The sequence below is a fragment of the Salarias fasciatus genome, chromosome 10, assembly GCF_902148845.1.
Source record: "Salarias fasciatus chromosome 10, fSalaFa1.1, whole genome shotgun sequence".
NCBI classification, from domain to species: domain Eukaryota; kingdom Metazoa; phylum Chordata; class Actinopteri; order Blenniiformes; family Blenniidae; genus Salarias; species Salarias fasciatus.
In genome coordinates this window covers 9380279-9405572 of record NC_043754.1, presented here as the reverse complement: position 1 = coordinate 9405572, position 25294 = coordinate 9380279, and the positions used below count along the sequence as shown (strand labels likewise).

At 42.3% G+C, this 25294-nt stretch overlaps 2 protein-coding genes across 5 annotated transcripts; one reads left to right on the top strand and one right to left on the bottom strand.

Moving 5' to 3' along the window:
* Positions 1 to 131: 131 nt before the first annotated feature.
* gab3 (GRB2 associated binding protein 3) lies at positions 132 to 10872 on the bottom strand. 2 transcript variants are annotated; one of them, XM_030101591.1, is made up of 10 exons: positions 10561 to 10872; positions 7319 to 7619; positions 3940 to 4099; positions 3399 to 3844; positions 3206 to 3255; positions 2380 to 2626; positions 2104 to 2194; positions 1498 to 1582; positions 876 to 995; positions 132 to 643 (listed from the first exon to the last, which is right to left on the bottom strand). In XM_030101591.1, exons 1-10 carry the CDS (start codon positions 10780 to 10782, stop codon positions 527 to 529), a joined length of 1839 nt encoding a protein of 612 aa, XP_029957451.1. In that variant the 5' UTR covers positions 10783 to 10872; the 3' UTR covers positions 132 to 526. The 2 variants fall into 2 exon arrangements, with proteins under 2 accessions (XP_029957451.1, XP_029957453.1); XM_030101593.1 differs by having other exon boundaries at positions 3940 to 4096.
* Positions 10873 to 12696: 1824 nt separating this feature from the next.
* Positions 12697 to 24298, top strand: aifm1 (apoptosis inducing factor mitochondrion associated 1). 3 transcript variants are annotated; one of them, XM_030101079.1, is made up of 18 exons: positions 12697 to 12939; positions 14795 to 14925; positions 15214 to 15322; positions 15856 to 15939; positions 17106 to 17177; positions 18174 to 18295; positions 18374 to 18504; positions 19436 to 19526; positions 19735 to 19819; positions 19897 to 19973; positions 20188 to 20296; positions 20383 to 20490; positions 20584 to 20672; positions 20761 to 20901; positions 21387 to 21529; positions 22758 to 22882; positions 23568 to 23755; positions 23840 to 24298. In XM_030101079.1, exons 1-18 carry the CDS (start codon positions 12852 to 12854, stop codon positions 23909 to 23911), a joined length of 1965 nt encoding a protein of 654 aa, XP_029956939.1. In that variant the 5' UTR covers positions 12697 to 12851; the 3' UTR covers positions 23912 to 24298. The 3 variants fall into 3 exon arrangements, with proteins under 3 accessions (XP_029956939.1, XP_029956938.1, XP_029956937.1); XM_030101078.1 differs by lacking the exon at positions 17106 to 17177 and having other exon boundaries at positions 18177 to 18295; XM_030101077.1 differs by lacking the exon at positions 17106 to 17177.
* The last annotated feature ends 996 nt before the right edge of the window (positions 24299 to 25294 follow it).

Genomic DNA, 25294 nt, shown 5'->3' with positions numbered 1-25294 from the left:
AACTGATAGGTATTTGATTTAAGTTTAAGAAACAGCTTTGAACTTAACCATAAAATATCCTGCTGAAAGTAGTATAAACAACAGTTTTTGAGCTATCGGGCTTATTTATAAAACTCAATCAAACCTGAAGAAGCATTATTTAAAATGTTTTTAGTAGAAACTTTATTCGTATCATACATACATTTACAGCATCTTTTGTACAATGGAACAATGAGATGGCCTTTTCAAAATTCAGTAGAATGCTACAGAAAATCCACAGTGAACAGTGCATGATCAAGGCAGTATTTACAGTTCAGTTCCACAGAGATTTAACTTAGTGATACCAGTGCAATTTTGTGTTTCCTTAATGCAACGAGCATAAAATTGCTTCAAAATTCTTGCAAGTTTATTTCAGTTCTGCTTCTAAAAGTGCTTCTTTTGGTCCTCTTCATATGGGTCCTCTGTAATGCTTTTTTTATTTTATTGTTGGTCTTCTCACAACCAAATATTCCTGACTTTTTTTTTTGTTTAATACTGTGCTTTCCATTCATGTTTTGGACTGCCGGACGTCTGTCCACTCCATTCTGGTGTTCTGAAGTGCCTGAGTCTTCTTCTCATCCACCTTCACATAATCCACTCTGTGCTCATCAGACAGAAAAGGTTTCTGTGTGATATTAAGACAGATAAAGAGACAACAATCAGACATGTCTTTGGAATAAAAGTTTCCAAAATGACATTGCATGCATTTTGACAGAAAATAATCGTTTTTAGATTATGTCTCATTGGTAAGGGTAAAACCTCAGTCCTTCAGTGTCATGTTAGCATTTCAATGATTATATTGGCTGTTCAGCTAAGAGAATAACGAGGCAGTCAATGATTATGTAATGCAAATATACCTTCTGTACAGGTGAAGGGGATGCAGAATTGAAATCCAGTGACAAATAGTCAAGGTTTGAGCTCTTCATCCAGGGCTGCACGACTCCATCTAAGGTGAGACCAAGCAGTTGCCTTGATTCCTGCGATGGAAAATGAGATGATTGGGTAAACAGCACAGTTTTCATTTTAGCTGAGCTTGAAATAATAACAGTTATAACTGCAATTGTTGAGCATGTAAATTTGAGCTGAGAGTCCAATTCATATTAGATCTCTTCAATGCAACTAACCCTGACCCTAACCTTGTAACTTTTTTAGTACAGACAAGAAACTATCTGCACCTGACAACACAATACATGAGTCGCAGAGTTTTGCAAAGTGATTTCGTGGAATCTAAAGCAAATCTGCACAATTCCTAGAGATACAACATATTACATTATCATAACTGTTCAGTTATGGCTGATGATCTAGATCTGAATCAAGGATCTGCAGCCTTTGTGACCAAAAGGGCCATTTTCAGGATTATGAACTAAATAAGATTTGTCTGGAGCAGCAAAACATTTTAATTATCTGAAAAGAAGGAATAAATTCTAAACAAAAGGGGAAAAAAGCATTTGAAATTGTGTTCCTGCAGTAAAATATTACCATTGCAGAGCAGTTTGTGGCTTCATCTCTTGAACTGTCCCCATTCTCCAGTTTTCTCTCCGGAGGTGAACAGTTCATTGAAAAACTGCCAGTTCACAGAAAAAGAAAAGAAGTCACAGTCAGATTTTCGAATATCTCATTTGATGTTCTATAAACAGGAATAGAAAACTGCAGTAATTGTTGATTATCTTTATTATCAGTCTCTTATGATGACTTTTTCTTTTTTACTAGGGTCATTACAGTGAGTATTTGCACTGTGGATTTGTCTACACACAGGTGCACTTCCTGCCACAAAAGGGACTCAAATTTGCTCCCCCCCACACACATGGTCAAGGTTTAACTGACGTATTCCTGCAGGGCTGGTCATTATATTCATTACCGCATTAAAATACAGTTAATCTTAACTTGATCTTCCAATCCCTTATTTCTGTAACTATGATTTCCCAGAAAAAGGCAGCCATGTATCAATCTCCCAACATTCAGATGTGAACCAATATTGTTTAGTGACAGAATCAGCAGCGTATATAAACACAAATACTGAGCTGAAGTCCACTGGAAAAAATATGAGGTGAAAAAAATAGTTAAGGACATTTTGGTTCCTCTCACCATGATTCGGTCAATGCTCTGTTCACAAGAAGATGAGTGGGATACTCTGTGATGGTAGAAAGGCCACTGAGGTCAAGAGGTGGAGGTCGAGCTGTGTGACAGAAAAGGACAAAGTTAGAACAAACTAGAATTTTGCCTTTTTTGGACAGAGAGACCAGATCAGAGATCAGACACTTCCAATGGAAGCGGATAAAGATAAAGATGAAAATACAAGTCAGCTCCTCGCCACATCAAGCTTACAATGTGGGAAGACAGTTCCTGGGGTGTGAATCTCACCTCTCCTCAAGCACGGCTTGAGGTGCCGGTTAATCGGCGGCGGTTCGACATCTCCAGTTTGACACATCAGCGAGCCGAGAGATGAGGAGGACTCGGCAGAGGCGTTCGTACCAAGGAAGCTGAATTTCGCAGGGCTCATGGGGATGTAGCCGTCACATTCAACGGTTGTAACGGAGGGTGAAGGGGAAGCCATGGGGACGTATGAGTCATCCTTGTAGCTTTGAACTTGTGTGGTATTTAAACAAGGCTGCCGAACAACAAGGAATAATGAGATCAGACAAGCGCACCTCTTTGCGCAGCGCTTCCAACATGAGATAATTCTGCTGCTGTGTGGAGACTTGTTGCATGCTTGGGCAGCATCTTTCGTATTCTTTTGAGCTCATGTTTGTATGCAAGACAAGGCCCCCAGTTCAATTCTGGGGCTGGAGGGTCTTCTGTGCGGACTTTGTTTACATTCTCAGTGTGTTCATTTTGTTCAGGCACTCAGTTACTCTTCCATAATACAGATGCATTTTGGGTGAATCTAAAACGTTCATGTGTGTGTTTGTCTGTGTGTTTGTCTGTGTGTTTGCTCTGTGATGGACTGGCGACGCCTCCAGTGCTCTGCCTTTGTACTTGGGGAAGTGGGGATTGTTTCCATCCCCATATGACAGAAGACCTTTCATTCAGAGTAAAATATACCACCACTTGGGGGCGCTACAGTAATAGTTTTCAAATAAATGTCTCACGCTCATCCAGTCACTAACAAACTTCTCCTCAAACAAGGCAAAAAGTAGTTGATAAAAATGGGAAAATGCTTTTGTTGTGTTGGTTTTTGGGGTCTTACCAGATTAACACTCTGCCTCCTGTTCCTCACCAATCTGCTGCTGGCATCCCCTGCAAAATATCATATCATGAAAGAACGATATTAGTTTTGTTGTATGCGGCCTTATGTCAAGGTTTCTGTGGTTGAAGTGTTGCCAGCTGCTGCTCTCTGCATGCTTAAACAATGATTCTTTATCGTGATATTGAGGATTTACCGATCCTGAAATGGTCCAGGCTCGACATAGAGGTCCTCCGTGGAAATAGTGCGGTGTTGCTGGCGAAATGCCTTGCGGACATTGCCCTGGGCCTGTGAGCTCCCTCGTCACTCAGTGAGTCTGACAGGTGATTCGGTTTGGGTGGCAGCGGAGGAGGCGTCTGTCCGTCGGCCGACACCTCGAACGGCGCCGACGAGTACAGTTTGTCGAACTGGAAGACACTTGTGGCGCAGTGGCGGAGAGGAGAGGACGAGGATGACGGCAGGGCTATGGAGATGCACGGAGCGCTGAAGGGAGGGTGGGCCAGCCTCCCATGGCGGAACTGAGAGGGACTGACATTCGCATGGGAAATGGAGGATGAGGAGGAATCAACACAGATGTCCTTGACTGCGTCGTCTGATGACCTCTGCTCCAGAGAGATCTCCGAGTTTGAGAAGCTGTCGTGTCTACAGGCCGGGAAAAAAATGAAAACAGTTGCACTTGTTGATGAGCCGCTGCAGTTGTTTGAATGTTTGTCTGTGATTTAACAGACTGTACATACCTAATGGTGCTCACGCTCCCCGTCTCGCACTGCGAGAGGAAGAGGTAGTCCAGCGGATGGCTCGCATCGGGCTGACTCGACACAGACGCTCGGTCGGAGCTGTCGGGTGACGGCTGAAGGGAGACAGGCGTGTGGGGGAACCCGTCGTCTGAGCTCTCTGCTGAGAACCAGCAGGGACAAACACCAAACACAAGGGGGATGTATTTTTAAATACCTCCAACTCTGAGAAACAGAGAGAATTTTGTTTTGGCTGCTCCCATCCGGGGTCGCCAGAGTGAATCCTCTGATCCGCGTGCATGATTTGACTCGTTTACCCTAAACTTCCTCTATGCTTTCAATACATGTTACTACAAAGTGACATTAAACAGAAACCACGCTGGCCACAGTCAGCTTGTTTGTGTGCAAAGTGCAAACAAACAAGCTGGGTAGTTCCTCCCAACCTGTGCTCACTTTGCATACGCTGCAAACAGATCAGGTGTAATCTGAAAAGAGGACGCATGCGAGCCATGTTCCCTCTTTTGTTTAGACATTCTGCCTCTCTTCTCGTCACGTTGGCGCTCGCTCAGAAATTCGTCTCATTCCATTTGACTCAAGGTTGTCCTGTCAAGGCCATCCGGGCCGAGCTGTGAGTTAAGCAGAGAAAAATCCTGAAGTTTTTGTGAGTTCTCACAAAACATTTGCTCTCCATGTAGATATTTACATTCTCATGTGGGCACAAGGAAACCCTTTCTATTCCTTTTTCATCCCTATGAGCTGCCGTCTCAGAGGTCGAGCCAGAATCTGCTGCTTTTCTACACTGTCAAGAAAACCTTGATTATTATGACGACTGTGTGAAAATGCCAGTAACAACGTCGGCGTATTGTGGAAAACATGAAATGATATTATTCCTGACAGCTGGTGTGTGTTTGTGAGGGTGTTTGAGATTTGCAGAAGCATGTTGGGCAGCATATCAGTAACTCTGGGCTGTTGCTCTATCTCCCTCACGCAGATGAAACTGTTGTAACAGTCGACTCTTCACAAAATATCCCCATCGCACTCTCAGTGAAACCAACGGTGAAACAAAAGTCCTTGCGGCTTCAACTCAACAGTAAACCACTGTGTGCTGGAAGGTTATGTGAACAGTATTGAGAATAAAATAATGCATTGGTGTCATGTTGTAATAATTAATTATTCTTCTAATCATTTTTTTTTTTTGCCTGTTCTTGTCATTTGTTTTTTCAAAGTTCTGCATGACAGCAGGAGAATATCCCAGAATCATGCATTGAAGTAAAATATCAGACTTTAATAATGACTGATTACCCCAAACGAGTGACTTTTAACTTCATTATTCAACTTACTGGACTGACCCACACAGTGCCGAGCTAACACGGCAAAACAAAACTTTCTGCTCCTCAGTAATGAAAGCAAAAGATATCTTTGTAAGGGTGGTTAAGAATGGAGAACTAATTGTAATCAAGGGAAACAATTTCAGTTACTTGCACAAGATTCAGTATGAATGTAGAAACTGAACACATCAGGAGCAGGAATTGTGAAAAACAGGTCAAGAAGAAGCCCAAATCAGATAAGCGATACAAATATATTATTATTTCTGTGTTGATCTGGATGTGAAGTGTTGATCTGCGGCTGATACTGAAACAACATCAGGCTGCTTCAAGCTATATAGCTGAGCGCTAGAAACAGCTTTCATGCACAGACAGTTCTGTAAGGTCAAATTTAGTCTTCCCATACACTAACACTAAAACATAACCCATACCCTGAGACGTCTGCCTGTCTTTATCTCCATTCCAGTGTCTTGAGAACAAAAAAAAAAAACGTAGTCGAAACATCCGTATCTGCTTAACGTTAGCGTTTTAACTTTGTTTGTGGAGGTGTTGTTGCTTCTATGGAAAGGGGATCAGAGATACTTTGTGCGTTCAGACATCGATCACTGTGTCGATGCTTTCAGCGTGGAGTCGTCTCCTGAATTGGACAATCTGAGAAGAATTGCCAATCCAGTCAGTCAGCAGCGTGCCCGGGCAGATCCTGCTACTACAGAACTATGAATGATTTTGATGGGAATTACTTTTGTAGGTCAGCGGAGATAAATGTTGTTTTTGTGTTAGTTCGAATGATCAAAAGCACCTTTGCTTCGGTGGAGGTGTCTTTCGGTGTTAACCACAGGTTGATTGTGTGGGTTTACAGAGAAATGTATCTGTCTTGTTGACTGAGAAGAGAAAAACCACAATTCATTCTTTTTTCAGACAGCAAAGTGTTTCTTCATTATTAACAGGAACTGTATTTACATCTGAAACTTTGCTCTTTATGCTCTCAGACCTGGACAGGTTGTTTAGATTTAGGCCCTCAAAGAACCTGTAGATGGGGTTTAAAGCGGTCCGAGGATGGACTTCTTCATGTATTCTTTCACATGGTATTAACTGGAAAGCCTTTATATATAGTCTGAAACTGTTATATCTGTTACACCAAGGGATTTACCCTGAAGCTCATTTCATAATTTTAATTCACCTCCTTTGTTTTGTTGTGATTTTATAAAAAAAAAAAACAACTTTGAAGACTACTGCAGAAGACTGAATATGGATTAATTGCTGAAATCTGTAACTGTCTTCTTTGTATAGTTGTAGTCATCGAGAAATGGGCGTATTTTCATGAAATGGGTGTCGTAATGACGTAGCCTTCTTAGTAAGTCACTCTTCTACGGTTCAGTTGTGCTGAATCATATTTCCAGTCAGAAATATCTGGAACTGGAGTAAAGTTGAATTTCAATCCTGCCTCATCAAAACCAGATATCATCTCACGCAACTCCATAAGTGATCTGCAGATACTTACACTAAATAAGCTAAACGTTAAGAAGGGTTTGTTAGTTTTACATTTTGAGATTTTGGTGATAACTTTTGTGACAAGATGCAAGATGTTTTCGTTTCTTAATTCAACACTTTAAAAAAGTAAGAGGTTTATTTCCTCCTTAATGCATAATGTGTCTTTACCGTTGTTCTTAATCCATATTTTGACTTCCTCTTGTTTAATTTAGAGTATCATGTGAAGCTTCTCCCAATTCTTTTCTGTGAAAACCACAATTCAAATTTGTTCTTCCCTTTCTTGAAAACATTTTCATACATTTCTGTTAAATCTGATACTCAGAAAAGACATTAAATACTGAAAAAAATGACGTTGTTTTGAAATCTGCTGTGCCTGACGTGTGTTTTCAGGAAGCCATAAGGCCCCGACCACTTTGTTCTGACCTCATAAAGTTTGTTTTCACCACATCCTGTGTTGGGACGAGCAGCAACACTTTTGGACCAGTTGAACATACACACACTCTTGTGATTTGAAACTGTGATAAGCTTTAAAATAGCCACAGCTTTCTAAATATGTATATAATTACCTGTATCTTCCAGATTCCCAAACTGACAGATCTGACTGATGCTGCTGATCCAGACGTTCATCTCCTCCTCTGTTTTGGCCACCAGGTAAAAGATGCGTGACGAGGTTTTCACTACGAAGAGGAGCTTCCCGTGGAAGTCGCGCTTTATCCGGAGCTGCCCGTTCAGCATCTCCACCTCGCACTCCTTCAGGTCGATGGTGCGGATCGGCTTCTTGGAGTTCTTGCTTTGATAGTATTCCAGCACGTCTGGGTTGCCGCTCATGCGGCCTCTCCGGAGGACAAACCAGCGTTTCCTCCATGCCTGCAGGAGAGAAGAGCGGTTTTACTTAATGTCCATCCTTCTTCTATGCCACTCTATACACCCGAACCATCCCAGAGACATCAATTAATTTCAAGGTACATCGCAGGGCAAACAAGCAGGGTTCATTTTTGGAGAAAACCAATCAATTGAATCAGATTCAAATCCCACAACCTTATCGAGAACACAAACCACGACTCCCATGCTTCACTTAAGTTTGCATTATTTTATCATCATTTTTAAAGACAGCGTTCTATAATCGAGTGTGCAACACCTCCCCCCCCAGTTTATTAGTCACGATGACCATCAAGTCATGAGAGTCTGCTCACATCTGCCGCTCGCAACAGCTAACTTTGCAACTTTACACTGCGTTGGTGTTTTTTGCCATTGTTATGGTCAGTAAGCGGAACCTCAACTCCAATTTCCCAGAAGTGCCGAGAAGAGGAAGTTCACTGTATTTAACAGAAAAAGTCTAACACAACAGACGAGGTATTATCTCTTCATTGGGGACTTCATACTGACATGTTGCAGACAGGTATTTATAGCTGCAAAAATCGACTCATCAGAAGTCCCACCTGAACCGAAACACCAGCAATAGACGGCGTTGTCTTGTTCGCTAGGGTGTCGATACTTCGAGTAAAAATAAACCCGATTAAAGAAATGCACGCGGAGAATAGAGGTGGGTGTGACGATGTTACCATTTCACACTTGGTTTTGTGGCTCGGTGGGAACTGGTGGGTTGAGTCGTCGATTGAGGTTCTAGTGTGTTAGGACGTTTTTGTTTTTTTTTCCTTCCCTCTCTGCGTGTGGGTGATCTCCTGCACAAGTCAGGGGATGATTTGTGTTCATATTAGGAAACGCTGAAACACGCCACACTGGCTGCCAACACTGACGAGTTTGAGAGGAAACCGTAACTTGATCCGATCGATGCCAATGGAGATGACGAATATCTATGATGTCTTGTGCATTTAGAGTGATCTTACGGAAACAGAAGAAAGACGTAGATCAGTTTGTGTTGTTTTAATAAAAAGAAAACAAATGAATAAATACAGAGAAGTTTCATCCAGATTCTACAATTATTTGAAATTGAAAAATGATGTTTTCTCTGCAGTTTTTACTCAAGGTATTCTGCATGAAATGCAGTTTCCTTATCTGATATCATGTGACCTTGGTATGAAACTCTGGTCACATGATAGTTGGTCAGCGACAACTGAGCAAATTCCAGAGAAAACAAACCCAAAATCAACTCAGCATAAACCTCCAGCCGAGTTTTACACCCACAGCATTTGACTGTCCCATGAATCCAGACATAGAAACCCAAGCAGCTGAATGGAATGCAGCCCGTCTCTGATCTGTATTATTTATACACCTGGATTGACACTGGTCAAAATGTATCTCAACTCAAATTGTGTGGTTTATATTTACAGCACTTTGGTGTCCCAGAGAGTCAGGACCCAGAAACTGAAGCGGTTAAAAGGAATTCAGTTATTTTTAAAGAAGTTATTTATATTCTTGCATGATCAAATGGTTATAAAGCTAAAGTTTGTTCTTACACCATTTTGTACTTCCACCAAAGAAAACCTGGAAAATCCAGCAGCTGAATTCACTTTAGAGCAACTGTATAGTTGATACTTAATTATTCAATTCTTTAATATTTTTTAAAAGTTATTGTACTTTTAAAATGTAACTAGATATAGATTTTAGTAATTATTTTTGTATTTTAATATGTGTTTTAAGAAGGAAGGATATTTTCAGTTTGTGCATTAATTCATTTTCATTCTTTGTCATTTTTAAAACTAATTGTATTTCAATATTTTATTACATTACAAAACATTGTATGGCTTCAGTAAAAAAGAGATGGAGGGATATAATATAATATAATATAATATAATATAATATGTTTTCAATGTGTGTATTTTCTTTTTCCTACAGATATCAGCTAAATAAAGCATGAAGAACAGGACCTGAGGTTCTCTTTCCCGCATCATATCAATTATTAAACCAATAATAGTTCTACTCATACGCTCTTCAGCAGAATAGAGTATTCTCTGATGAGTGGGGGCCTCCTTCAGTGGACGGCGCACAGCAGACAGCCGTTAAATCCACATTTATGACAGCAGAAAGTGGAAATGAAATGTTGACAGACGTGGTTTCACACCAGAAACAATTTTGTTTCTGAGCAACAAAACAAACACGTGTGTGCCTCCCCACTGGCATTTTGCTCCTTTCAACAAGATCATTATGATTTTCAGACCAACATGTGCCAGCAGCAGATGTTTGAGTGTTAAATGATGCACCAGTCTCCATCAGACTCATTAACAGGATTTGCATGTGTGCTGAAGTTTCTATTTCCCGCTCTGAACCCCCCCCCCCCCCCCCCCCCCCCCCGCCAACAACACACACATGCACACACTACCCCTTTCCTTGCTCTACTGTTGACAAAATGAGTCCCCCTTCATTGGTACTGAGGAAGTGCAGACAGCCATCATAAAGCTGGACTATTTCTGCTTGTCGCTGAAGCGTCTGAGGGCTGCTGACATTACTTCCCATGTTTCACAACACACAAACAAGAGCACAGCGAGGGGCCAGAATAACATCATCACATGACCCCAGCAACTGCAGAAATAGTGGCGGCTGGATGCTGTTTCACGTAAGCAATTAGATACAGAGTCATAAATATGTCTGTCTGAAGTCAGTCTGCACTTAAAGGTACACTGTTATCACGAGCCAGAAGCAGCTTTATCAGCCCGCACGCAAAAGTGAGGTGTTGATCACAAAGATGATGAAAAGGTAGATCAATTTCTAAGCATACATGTCTCTGAATCCTCACAGCACACCATAACACACTCACACACACATACATAAGCACAAAGCTCAGCAGCACAACCTGGCACTCCCCCTGGCAGAGGACACAGACAAGTGTCCGACGTGCACTCCTACTCACAAATCTCTTTAGTTTCTTCTCCGGCGGGGATTTAATGAGCCAGCCGGTGCAGACCTCATCCCCGGCACTCATCTTGACTGCAGAGTGTGTCGTCCTCACAGCTGCCGCCGCCACCTCCACCACCACCAGCACCACCACGACCAGCACCGCCTCTGCTGCCGCCGCCGCTGCTGCTGCTGCTGCTGCTGCTGCTGCTGTGAAACTGAGAGCAGTGTGAGGCATATCCTGTGTTCTGGTATTCAGCTCAGCCACTCCAAAACAAGGAAGTCAAGAAATTGATCACACTGACAGAGAGAGAGAGAGAGGGAGAGAGAGAGAGGGAGAGAGAGAGAGAGAGAGCAAAAACAATACTGTGTGTGGATGGAGCTGTTGGTGTGTGGGGGTGTAAACCAAGGGAGAAATACTACACATACAGAGTAGTTCCCAACCTTTTTTTTTTTTTTTTTCCCACCAGATTGCCGTTAAAAAGGGCTGCGGACCCCCTCTTCAGTCTGTGATTCATCAAAACACTTGTGGACACCCCCGCTCTCACCCACACACACACAACGGCAGGAGACCTCAATATAACAGCAATAGACAGCTTTCAAGGTCAATGATGTTGTTTTTGACATGTGCAAATATAAATTTAATAGCCTCCCCTTTCTTAATCTCTGGCGGCCCCCAAAGGGGTCCCAATCCCAAGGTTAGGAAACACTGGTTTATGTTATGTACATGCTCTATAATTTATTTATAAATAGCGTTTTGATGTTATTTTTTCATACAGCGCATAAGATTTCCGAGCTCAGACAATTAAAAAAACCCTGTTTCAAATAAATAATTTAATTAACTGAATAGTAATAATAATAATAATAATAATAATAATAATAATAATAATAATAATAGTAATAATAATAAATAAATAAAGATGCTGAACTGCTGAAAAATGCATACACTAAATATTAATAACCAGCACAGTGTAAGGTATAACGGTAGAAGTATTTCTAGATGAAAAGCTGTGTATTTACTTGCTAGCATGAAAGGAAAGGTTGCAGCTGGCATCTATATTTAAGCTCAATGGAGACTCTTCGCCAGCTGATGCTACAAATAGTTTTATGCATTCCATTTTTCATAAGTAAGCTACTGTGTAACTGCTTAGTCACAAGAAACCTCGACATACAATCAGGCCTCTGAAGATGAGGTATAACTGCCAGTCCAGATTTTTGCATAGGAGGCTGAGACTCATTTAATGTGCTAATGTTAAGCTATGAGAGGCTTGGTAAGTGAACATACTCCTAAAAGCAGCTTAATAAAACAGTGATACCAGTCAAGGTTCTGACTTCGTAGCTCAAGCTATACAATTATACATTATATTCATGATATAAGTGTTCATGTACTTACAAAATCAGTGACATGCCGTCGCTGTCATTTTTAATGTTGCCACGAGAGGGCGACATAACAACTTTATATTTTTTTTTCTGGTGCACCACTGGGAAAGATTTCATAATTGCAAATCATGACTCAGTGAAAATCTTGAAAATATTCCAAAAGATAACATTGATTAAAAAAATGCCCAACAACAGTCGACTGCACACATTGTGTGGCATGTATTATATATTAACATTGCGGGTTAATTTAAAATCTACTCTATTTACTTGAATAGATTTCCATTTAAGAAAATCCAGTATCTTTATGTATGTGTTTGTCTGAATGTCACCTTCATAATATGAACGATACCTCACTGTTGTCCACCTGTGCTGTTTTCTTCTGGTAATCCTTCATTAACCACTCCGGAAAGTGTTTTCTAAACATGTTAATGAAATGTATAACCAGTGGGGGCAGCAGCACGCGATGACTGAGATTATTTACAAAGAAACATCAAGAAGAAGAGCGACAGCTGCCAAAGAGTCACAAAAAAAGATGTATAAACAGACACCACTATGAGTAACACCTTGAATCACCAGTGCTGGAGAAGGACATTTTAAGACTGCTTTACAAATAAGCTATCTTAATCTGTTTTATTCAGTAAATTGAAGGTTTTTCGTGAGAGCATCCCTTTTTTATCTGTAACTGGACTGGAGTGTGACGCCATCTTTCGCACTTCCTTGGCCACTCTTCACCACTGAAAGAGTCTCTGTGATTACCCACAATCCCCCTTTAACGTGTGACCTGTCTCTGGCCTTGGCGTGTACCGGGGTGCTGCTAGTTGTCGCTGCCCGCCGGTTGTCGGATTTTGTTGACGGTATCTATCTGGTGCTTCTGCCCGACGGGTCGGCCGGTAACCTGGAAGCCGCTGGTCGCGCAGCTGAGCCACAATGCTGAAATGTAGGACTGCATGGAATAAGCTTGCACCTCTTGCTAGAAACTCCTCAACAGTGTGCCGGCAGAATGTGAGAAGATCAGGTAAGAAAGTCTTGGCCGCCTTCCAAACACACGCTACTAGCGACACGGTATTATTCCACTATGTCATTAAAACCAGACGGGCTAATAGTCTGGTGGCCTCAGCTTACTTAAACCGTTCCGACCTTCATGTGGCTGTTTTAAAGCTAGCTGGGCTAATTAGCACGCATAAAGTGACCAGGTGACTTTCTGACAGCTTCTTTTTAAACGTGTGTATTTCACCTCCTGTAGCCGCTGCTGTTTGAATTCTGTCAGGAATCAGCTCGGGGTAACATTAGTGCATGTTTCTGTCATGTCTGAATGAAGAGCTAAGTTTCTTACAGCCTTTGCACTATTTTTGTGACACTTGGCCCACTGGCTGACTTGGATCAGGGGGCTTTTCATTCCTCCATGTTTCAGATTCAATGAACACAACAGGTTCCGATGCACAGCAGTAATCCTCGATGTGTGAAATTGATCATACATTTTTTTTATTGCATTGAAACAAGCTTGTGTGCATCTGTGATGCTAATGAAGCAGCACAGAGATTTTCTTATATCTGCATGCCCCATCAGGTCTCATAAGGACTCAAAGAACACAGTATTAATACATATTCGTGCATACTATTTTGGACATTGAAATAAATGAATTTATCATCTATTTGTGCCAGACATGGTCTTTAGTACAGCATAAAATCTTACTTTGTGCTCATATCATCACAGATAAACTTCATGCTTTATAGTGATCTTGATCTCACCTGTGATTCTGCCTGTTTCCATTCCTCCTGAACAAAAGATCTAGTTAACTAAATTACACTGGAGAAAATCAAGTGCACATTCAACAGTTTACTTATAAAATTCAGCCGAAGATGTGGGCCTGTCTTTGCACTTACTGAAAGCCGGGTCCCAGACTGACTGCAGCATATGTTGATGCATAATCCACTGCTATTTACTCTACTTTTGGTGAACGTGTATTTCTCTTAAATTTACTTTGTGTTGGTTCTATGGCTTCTCCAACTTGTCATATATGATGATTTAATAATGGTTGTTTAGCAAACAATCTGTTCTTTGTGCATGTTTTTTCTTGTCTTTTGATTGTTTTGTCTAATAGTTAAATTCTTTACTGTATTCTAAATTCTCTTGTGTGTGACCTTTACAAAAGTTCATAAAAAAATAGAAAAAATGAAATTAAGAAATGTATTACATCTTTTCATCTTAAACCATTTTTTGCTTCTTTACCACCAAATAAGATTTGTGTATAGTACGCGTATTTAGCTTGCATGCCATCTATGTGTGTATTTATACAGTATCTGAAATCTGCAGCTTTAATTTCATTTGGAAAGTTAAAGAGCCACTGACATTTCTTTGCAGTTTCTCAATTTTTAGCTATTCAGTTCTTTAAATGTTACAATTTATTTTTGCTATTTGTTCATTCATTTCACATAAAGATATACCAGCACAGTTGGAACTGAAATTGAATTAAATCAAAGCATGAAATCCAGTCTGAACATGTTTGTTTTGAGACATTCTATGAAGGTGGGTGGAGTTATTAAGTCTTTAAGTTCTGTGGGAATGCGTTCCACCGCCTGTGCTGGCAGATCAAATAAGACTTTAGTCCCCTGTTGTACACATGGGCAGTAGGAGAGCAGAGAAGGGATGCAGGAGGAAGATCATGGAGGGCTATTAAACTGAAGAGCAGGACTTCACGTCAAGAGCAGGACTTCACGCAGGACTTCACCTGAGGCAGTCAGTGAAGCTATAGGAGTGTGGAAGGAGCTCTAGACCATTTGAAGGTCATGCTTTAGCATTGAGAAGAGTGTGACAGCATAACATATACACCTTTCTTGCAGCTTTCAGCAGTTTACATCTTCTGCTTTCAGGACTGAACAGCGTCAGAACGCCAGCATGCGTCCCCACGGCTCACATGTCCACTGGCCCGGCAGGCGGAGGGAAAGAAAACTCCATCTATGCCCTCCTGGTTGGTGTGGCGTCCGTGGGTGGCATCGCATACGTGAGTAAACTTGATCTGTTTTTTTTTCATTCAGTGCTGTGCTGAAGATTTGAAATGGAAGTGATGATGGTGAATTTATTTATACAGTTCTGTTGCTAAGATCAATAAGATATACTCGTAAGGCTTTTCATTCATGTGCACCCGCAAGGTCCCAAGCTGCACGTTTTATTGATAGTTGAAGCTGAAAGACAATAATCTCTGTGAATCTAATGAGCAGATCTGATTGTTTTTGTCATCTGGTAGCTGTCCTGTTCACGAGTGAAAGCGGTTCATTTTTAATTTTCACAGGCTTACCAAACACTAAAGGGAGACCAGAAAAGATATGAAGAGCGTATGGCAGAACTTGCATCCAGGCCTCATAAAGTAACAGACACACCAGCCCAGCCAGAGCCTCCTGGTGAGCTTTTCTTTTCTTTGTTTCGTTTTAAAGAAATCTGTCTTTAGTGTTCAAGACATGCTTTTACTGTTGACGTTGTTCTATTAAATGTTGTTGAAATATTCAAGATAAAGGGATGCAATTTATTTGTTTCATCTGCATCGAATATTTATTGCCGTTTAAGATCAAACTTCATTCATGTTAATGATTTAACTTTGGTTCGAGAGCTCTGTTATCGCTGAACTTCATTTATGAAGCCTGCAATGTCACAGTTTTGAGTGGCACATTAGTCTGAATCTTAGCTGAAGGTTATTTAATGGTAAAGACTTAGCTGACTCTGCAGGAAGCAGTCCAGCTTCCTCTTTACTGTCATTTAAAGCAGCAGATCCTCAAGCTGTGAAATGCTGGAAGTACCCTGCTGCACTTGAATTTATGATTGGATTTGTGTAAATATCTCAGTTTAAATTAGCAAATGGCCAAATTATATTTCACCACGTTGTTTATTTCAACTTGTTGGAATAATTGCTTGTTAAATGTTCCTGTTTTCCTCACAGCTGTCATTGAGCCAGAACAAAAAGCTCCTGAAGCCGAAGCAGAAGCAGAAGCAGCACCGACTGAAACAAGTGCACCGCCTACAGGTTGTTAACATATCTTCCTATATTCACAATGTGTGTTTGACCTGTGCCTCCTGTATAACCTGCATCTATGAGCCAATGTGAAAGCCCTGCCTTATTTTTTTATTAAGACAGGGCAGCAGTATGAACAAAATAATATCAGTCAGCATCTTTAGATATTGTGATACTTGCCAAATTTTATATTCCACCATAATTTTGGTTTGTCACCTAACTTCACCATGAAATACATCAGTTTTGAGTTTACTACTTTCACAGATATGATAATCATGTATTGATTGTAGCACATGGTGTACTTTTAGATGGAATGTCAGTCCTAGAATTTCTGACAGCCGCTGTGAGGCCAATAGGAAAAAAAAGAAACTTTCCAGCTAGTAAAACACACCTGCTCAAATACTAAAAATACATTATATTGGCTGCATGTTTTATACAGGAAGCACCCTTGATGTTCAAAACCAGTGCCGTGTGTGTTATTAACATTTGTAGACTGTGAGGTTAACTGCATGGATGGACTGTGACTTTGTGTTTGTTGCATGTTTGTGGTTTACTGTGTTTTTTTTTTTTTTTTGTATGTTGTGACGAGCATGTTTCATTGTTTATTTGTTCTTGGATTCATGAATTTGTCATTTTCTAACCCTGAAATGAACCCGTCACACTCTCATGACAGCATTTGGAAACTCACGTAGAAAGCTCGTTTTCTGAAATGTTGTTTTTTTTTTTTTTTTTTTTGTTGAACACATTATGGGGAGTTGTATTTATTACAAATATGTTGGTTTACTCACTGTCATATTTGTCAATGCGTTTTTTTCGTACTTTGAATAACACTGTCCGGGGATTTTCTGTCCTTCTCTTCAAAGTGATGCTCTCAACTGCTAGCTGCCCCTACATGTGGATATTTCAGTTTCAACCATTCACAAGCTGTTTTTCTCTCATTTCTAAATGGTGTCGTCTTTTTTTATTCATATATTGTCTTTACAGCTTAAATATCTTATGGAATTCAACCACAAATTGGGCAACTTCCAGTTAGTTTTTGTTTTGCTTTGCTTTTGTATGAATGCTCTTGAGAATATTCCTGGATAAAAGCGGAAGAATTGCATGGGTCCTGTTCGTCTCCCCTCTCAACAATATGTTTAGACTTCAGTTTGAACACGTGCTGTGGATTGCCTCAACAGCAGATGAGCCTGTGGCTGAAGCCGCACCAGAAGAGACAGGAGCACCACTCACTCCACCTGTAGTTGAGGAGGGTAAGCGCTGTAAAGGAGAGCTGTCATCATGTGACCCTAATAATTGATCTAAGGTTACGGTTAAAACTGTGAAATGGGCACATTTTCTTTGTCATTTGTGTCCCTGGTTTTCAATCTGAGTTGAGTCTGTCAAGTGGACACAGACTCCAGAGTTGACCTTACAGGCTTTCTTTCTCACTTTAAACACCGTATGAGCAGAACCAGCTCCGCCGTCAGACCCGACCACAGCAGAGACCCCGGCGCCTGCTGAGGAGAGCGGTAAGAACGCCGTCAGACCCGTGCATTGAAACAGCGACGTGCCTTTTTCTCATCTCGACTCTCGTTTCTTCTCATTTCGACGGGTCGATGATTCGATTGTACTAACAGAACCAGCAGCAGCAGCAGCTGAACCCCCCGCAGCAGAGGCTCCCGAGCCTCAGCCGGAACCTGTGGCCGAGGCGTCAGAGCCTCAGCCCGAAGCTGTGGCGGCCGAAGCGGCCGAGGCGCCTGAGCCTCAGCCGGAAGCTGTGGCGGCCGAAGTGGCCGAGGCGCCTGAGCCTCAGCCGGAAGCTGTGGCTACCGAGGCGCCCAAAGCTTCCGAAGCTGTGGCAGCCGAGCCTCAGCCGGAAGCTCCCGAACCTCAGCCCGACGCTGTGGTGGTGGAGGCAGTGAGTGGTAAGACCGTTGGACTGGGGAACCGGGCATCCCTCATAATTCCTCCTTCTGTGATAATGATAATGTTAATTTCCCCACATCTCTTCTCCTATTTTGTACTGGTAACTGTTTTTTTTTTTCCTCCATTACAGATCCTCTCCCTGCTTGTTTCTCTTTCACATTGTTTGGGTTCTTGTAAAGATAAAGGTTAATCTCACCCACATTTCCTTTTTTTCACCAGGTTCATTTAATCCCTCCCGGTGTATTTGTGGCTGTTAGTGAGATCAAATGCTGACTGATTGTGTCTCCTTCCTCTCTTTTGCTTTGTTGCATCTCTCTCTCGCTCTCTCTTGCAAACTCCAGCAGGAGACGCCGCACCTTCCCCTCCCAAGATCCCCTCACACTCCCCCTACCTGCTCATTGGAGGGGGCACCGCCTCTTTCGCCGCCGCCCGGTCAATCCGTGCCAGAGACCCCGGTGCCAAGGTCCGATTTTTACAGTTGTGTTATTGGTCGACGTATTTTGTCGCCTTTGTGACAGGATTGTTTAAATCCTGCTTCCAGGTTCTGATTGTGACTGATGAGCCGGACCTCCCATACATGAGACCGCCTCTCTCCAAAGAGCTGTGGTTCTCTGACGACCCCAGTGTGACAGAAACGCTGCGTTTCAAACAGTGGAACGGGAAAGAAAGAAGGTGTGTTTAAAGTCCTCTAACCTGCCATTGCTTTAGTGACTTCATCTCTTTCTGTTTGCCTTTCACATTCTGTTTTCTGTCCTGGGGCATTTGTGAATTTAGCATAGTTCCTTCATTCATACCTTTTTCTGTCGGTTATTTTGCTTGAAAGTTAATATTGAAAAATGACACAACCGAACCAGGAAGTCTTTGAGTTGGTTTTGTAACTTCTAGCTTCAGTTGTTTACCGTAGAACTTGCGAGACGTGGTTTATATCAGCAAATACTTCCTGTAAATAGCGGTGAAAAACTTGGCGTGTTTTTGTAAATTGGAGTGACTCGACACTTTGGTTCAGTGTCACTCAACACCGAGTTCGCTCACATCTATCTTCAGTTTTATCTTGTTGAAGTTTTTAGCCTGGTTTATGTGCTTGTTTCACCAGCACATTTTAAATGAGGACAGGACATATAATTGTTTCTGTGGTATTAGGGCTTTTGGCTCAGGTCATATCGTTTTATGAAAGCAAATTCATTCCAAAGATTTTATAGACATTTCTTGGTACTGTAAATAGTTTATTTTGTTGTTGTTGCTTTTCTCCTGAAGAGAGGAGACACTATTTTCAGAGACCTAATTGTCCTGTCAGTTCAGGAATAGTGTGGCTGCAAGGTCTACCAATAAAAAACAAACATACACGCCGCCAAGGACGGGCTGGGCTACTTCCAGACTGTAAAACTGTCTCCTTGATGGGAACATTTTAGTTAATGTGAATGGGAACCATCGCTATCTACACAGAAACAACAACATACTAAAGCAAGTCTCACTTCCTGAAGATCTCTAGCTTTTTGGTTGTTTTTTTTTTTCTCAGACTTGCCTTGAAACACTTCAGCCACATAATGTAAAAGACAATCTGAGATTGTTCAGTAATTCTGATGCTTCTGTTTTTACTTCCCAGCATCTACTTCCAGCCGCCTTCATTCTACATAAATCCAGAAGATCTAGAAAGTGCTGAGAATGGAGGAGTTGCTGTTCTCCTGAGCAAAAAGGTTCATTTATGGTTCTTTATCTCCATCAGTCAGCCTCTACAGGCTGCTCACACCTTAAGCATGAACAACACCTGGCTGTAATTCATACCGGTGGGCCTGGAGCTTCACTGTCAAATATATATTTGCTTCTCTTTTGTATTAAAGATCTCAAACTGATAAGTAAGCATGTGTATATTTATATGTTTAAGATGAATTGAACTCCTTTCAGGTGGTGCACATGGATGTTAGAGGAAACAAAGTGAAACTAGACGATGGTACTGAAATTTCATACGACAAGTGCTTGATTGCTACAGGTGAGCGTCCTCGCACCGAACGAACGGCTGCACGAGATTCAGACACGAAGGAGGTTAACCTGTCCGCTTGTCTGTAGGCGGCGTGCCGAGAAACCTGCAGGTCATTGAAAGAGCCGGAGAGGAGGTCATGAGCAGGACGACCTTATTCCGCAAGGTCAGCATTTAGCCACAAGGGGGCAGTAGCTTTATTACAATTGAGGAATGTCTGCAAGATGGTAGATCATACAGTACATGGTGTATAGTACATGTACAGGATGTGATAAATTATTATTATAACGATCGATGAATCAGTAAATAGCCTCCAAAATGCTGTATTGTCTTAATTTGTTGTTCACCCTGCCTGGATTGGAATATTTGTCCCCACACAGATTGAAGACTTCAAGTCACTGGACAAGGTCTCTAGAAATGTAAAGTCAGTCACGATCATCGGCGGCGGCTTCCTGGGCAGCGAGCTGGCCTGCGCCCTCGGCAGGAAGTGTAAGAGCCGGGAAAAGATAACGCCGACTGTTAAACAGAACGTACCTGTTGCTCACTTATCAGCTTTCCTCTTGCTTTATTTTTAGCAACCGAGTCTGGCCTGGAGGTTATCCAGATGTTCCCTGAGAGGGGCAACATGGGGAAAGTGTTGCCTGAGTATCTGAGCAACTGGACAACAGAGAAAGTCAAGAGAGGTTTGTGTCCATGTTTTCATTTGACTCTGAGGAGAAAATACATCGTTTCTTCATCAGATTTAATTTTAATAATATACATTTATGCTTTTCCAGAGGGAGTGAAAATCATATCAGAAGCGTTGGTGAAATCCGTGGCCTGCAAGGATGATAGATTAGAAATCTTGTTGAAAGATGGCCGACTGGTAAGAGAGCGTTCCGCCCCAAATGTGTCCTGAGTCGGTGAAATGGCTCCACTTCTTGTTACTCATTAACATCTGCCTCCTGTCCCAGGTGAAAACCGACCACATTGTCGCAGCTGTTGGCCTGGAGCCCAACGTTGACCTCGCTAAATCAGGCGGCCTGGAGGTGGACTCTGACTTCGGGGGTTACCGGGTCAACGCCGAGCTGCAGGCCAGGTCCAATATCTGGGTGGTGAGTAGCTGGCTAGTGTAGCGCGTTGTTAGGACCAGCGCTGATACACACCTGCTGTACTTTCCTGACTCTGTGTTTGGTTTGCACATCTTTAAACATTTATAGTCAATTTAGAGTAACAAATTATAAATTGAAGACGTTGAGCTTTCTGTTCGAAACCCTGTGGAACAGTTCCTCCAGAATGAATCATTCACTGATGTGATTTAGGTTTTACTTCTCAAATATTCCAGTGAGACACACTTTGTATGTTACTTCGGGGATCAGTATGGTTTTTAGGCTTATGAAAAATGAAACGCAGCTTCTGATTTTGCCTTTGATGACTGCGCCCCCTTCAGGCCAAATCATGTAATTTCGCAGGAATTCTTCATAGAGCTGTACTCATACCTGAACCGTTTCTCTAGTGTTTTACAGCAATATTCAGCCCAACATAATAATAATCACTGCTTCTGATCCATGCTGCACATCTTTTCCCTCTCCGCGTTCAGGCGGGAGATGCTGCCTGTTTCTACGACATCAGGTTGGGCCGCAGACGGGTGGAGCACCACGACCACGCCGTCGTGAGCGGCAGGCTAGCAGGAGAGAACATGACCGGCGCCAGCAAACCGTACTGGCATCAGTCGATGTTCTGGTGAGTATCCGACAGCTTCTCCAACTTGTGTTTAGAATTCAAAGCCATTTTTTTTTTTCCAAATCAGAGCTGTGGCTGCCAGCTGTGAGAGCAGTCTGAAGTGGAAATGAAGGGAAACATTTGAAGTGGGGGAGCCGGTTTGAATTGTTGATTGCACAGGTACACATCCAGTGAATGCATTTAAATAAGTCAGCAGTGGGGCAGCATGTTCAATCCTGCAAATGACTCAGATGTAATCCTTTTAGAAGTCAAATGAACATGCATGATTGCTCTGGGGTCTTGAAAAACCCATTGGGCTGAAATATTTAAAACGCCTTTAGAGGACATTAAGGTGGGAGCTGCTCGGAGAAGACCGCTCCGCTCCGACATTGAATTTATTATGGGATTGAAAAATGTCCAGCTCCGAACATTGGCTGATATGATCGCGGAGTCGCCAAATGTTGAGCTGCAGTGAGGAATGCGGCTCACACTGGCCTGATGAATGCAGCTGGTGGTCTGGAGACACAGCTGACAACACGGCCTCAATAAAGTCCACAAACTGCCACGACTGACACACCGGGAGGCTGCTCAACCGTCCGAGGAGTCTATCCGCCTTCAGACACGCATTTTAACACTGACAAACTTCCTCACATGCTTAAAACTTTTTGGGAAGTACTGCAGTTGGAAGTTTAAAGCTCTTTGATTGTTGTAATAGTTGTAACACTGTGATAACACTGAAAAAGTGTCCGTCCTGATGAGCCGCGAGTCTGGACGGCTGTGAATCAGTGCTGTGAGTGCACAGCCTCTCTGGGCAGCGTGTAATTTGTGGAAGGTCAGCCGGCCGCGGTGTTACTTCAGGTCATCAACTATCCTCAAACTCATGAGCCGGGGGGAGGACGTCATTCCAGCTTCCAGCTCAGCCCCGTTTGCTTTGTGTGTATGCGTTGAGCTGTGAGCTGCACAAACATACACACTGCGGCCGGGAAGCCGCTCTGAAAGCTGGTAGTTGCTGTGCCGTCATATCACAGCTCACTGAATTTCCGCTAAAATGTTTACAGCAGCGGCTCGGAGAAGATTTCACTCTTTAGTTTTGATGCAGCAGACACTTTGTGGCACACAGTGCGGACATGCATCATTTCAGTTTGTAATGATTTCCCTTCAAAAGAATAGAAAAACTTCTTTCATTCACTGGGTCAAAACATTTTTCTGGGTTTCCTCTGTGATTTGCGGCGACCCCGTTTTCCCACAGGAGTGACCTTGGACCCGACGTAGGCTACGAGGCCATCGGCATCGTCGACAGCAGCCTGCCCACCGTGGGAGTGTTCGCCAAAGCAACCGCAAAGGATACACCGAAAGCTGCCACAGAGGAGTCAGGTAATGGAGTAAAGACGGGTGTTTATGCTGCAAATGAAAAATAAAATAGTTTCAGACTCAGTTGTCATTTTCTCATCAAGACTCCCGCTGCTTTAAAAGTGAATTTACTCCTGGTTATGAGCCGGCTGGTGTTAAAACAGAAGCAGTGCACAGTCTCTCACACTGCTTCGTCTATTAACCAGCAAAAGGTTATGCGATGAAATTATATTTCCTTTCATCTGTGCCAGTCTTCCGTCTGCAGGTTAATAAAACAGCAGGATTTTTATTCTAATCTCAAAAGTATTCCAGTTTTGTACATTCACACATGTGGCGGAACATCAAAACATCATTAGCTGCTCATAAATTATTCCTGACAGAGAAGTCTGCACGGTTCAGGATCTAACGGCGAGTGATGTGCTGTGTTGTTGTGGTTTCCCTTCGCTCGCAGGTGAGTTGTTTCACAGTCGGGTTATTTGTCATCCGCAGACGATCCACTGTTTCAAACCTCAACACGGAAAGCATGTTTATCTTTGTGCACAATTACATCTGTCGTCTCGGACAGAGATTCTTCAGGTTGCTGGCAGAAATAACCGATGCCGTCGTTTCTTCGTATTTTTTACAACACTGGCAAAACAGTAGCATGTTACTAAGAGTCCATCCGCCTGTTAAATAAGCTGAACCTCGTCTGTTTCTGTGTGTTTTACAGGGACTGGGATTCGATCAGAAAGTGAGACGGAGGACACGGCCACCAGCCCAGTGGCCTCCACAGCCCCCGCTCCCGTCGTGGGCCACAAAGACGACTACGGAAAAGGAGTCATCTTCTATCTGCGAGACAAAGTGGTGGTGGGCATCATACTGTGGAACGTGTTCAACAGGATGCCCGTCGCGAGGAAGGTACGTCACGCCAGGCGGCGCCGCGGCCCGGTCAGAGGGAAGACGTAGATTTATTAAATAACCACATTCTGTGTTTGTTCGCAGATCATCAAGGATGGAGAGGAACATGCGGATCTCAACGAAGTGGCCAAGCTGTTCAACATCCATGAGGATTAAGATGACCGAGGCTCGTGGGCGAGAGTTACGCTTCACTGGAAGACTGAACTCTGACTGTCACTTCCACATCCTTTAAGACAAGGCCGGTCATGCATACCAAATGAGAGGATCAATGTAAATTATACCATGTCGCTGAAGTATTTTCATATTTGGAATTTGTATTTGCAGGGCTTTTGTTCTCGTCCGTTTTCTTTCTTTGTTTTCCTTTTAAGACAAAATCATCTTCTCATCTTCCGTCACCTGGACACGAGCCCGACTGTCCATCAGTTTGTTTTTTTCCCCCCCATCATGTTGAAAATGTTGCACATGGACTGTTGTTCCCCTCTGTGTGTGATCAGAGCAGCTTGCTCTCAGTAAAGCTGTAATAAAAGCTATTTTTAAACCGGAGTGAAGCCATTATTTTTAGTTTTGCTTGGAGATGATGGCGCTGACAGCAGATGAGTTGACCTCCATTCTGCTTTGATGACTGTTCTTGAGTATTTGTGCCTGAGATTGTGCAGTGTGTGGTGATTTCTGCATGTCGACTATCACAACTTTACCTTCAAGCCACATTATCATCAACGGCGTCGGGCGGACTTAAAAAAAAAAATACACCTGATAAGAACATTTTTAAATTGTGCGGATGTTTGATCCAATTAAATCCAATGTGCTCTCCAACAAAATATCATTAAAACAAAGCTTGGCCTACTTTTTCTGTCCCGAGGTAAATGTGCGCAAGCATGCAGAATTTCTTATTTATTTTACTGTGGGCTTCTTGTTATTAGGAATGCATTCATGTTTTATATCCTCACACATTTCTTATCCTTCTTGACACCGTGGGCTCCAGAGCGAAGTGAGGAATGGCCTTTCAAGTGTGAGGCGAACACGTGCAGCCATAACGTCCCGTCGCTTTCTTTGACATTAATTTTACATGAGTAAATGGCTGAACTGCCTCCCCCTCTGTACGGAGGAATAAACATGAGCCCTGCACATTCATATTTGAATTTGTGGGGCGATATGAAGATGAAATAATTAGACCAGAAACTTGAGACAGTACAGCCGAAGATGACTAACCACCACATGTGGGCTAACACTTAGAGGGATCTGTTACATTTCATTTGATTTGAACTTCTTTTATATATATATATGCAGAAACTGTTGCCAACTCAGAGCTTGCCTTTTCGAGTCAGTGTTTTTGTGCAGTTTTGCTTTACATTTTTGTCGACTTCTGCAGTTCTTTCAAACTAATAACTGCACAATAACGACATACGATTCATAAATAAATGGATTTATTAAACGTCGGTTCTGCTGATGGTATGTTTTGCCTTCATTGCTCTGGCAAAGCATAACTTCATTAAAATCAGACATTCTGGTTGATGTTTTCAAGTTGAAAATATGCTTGAT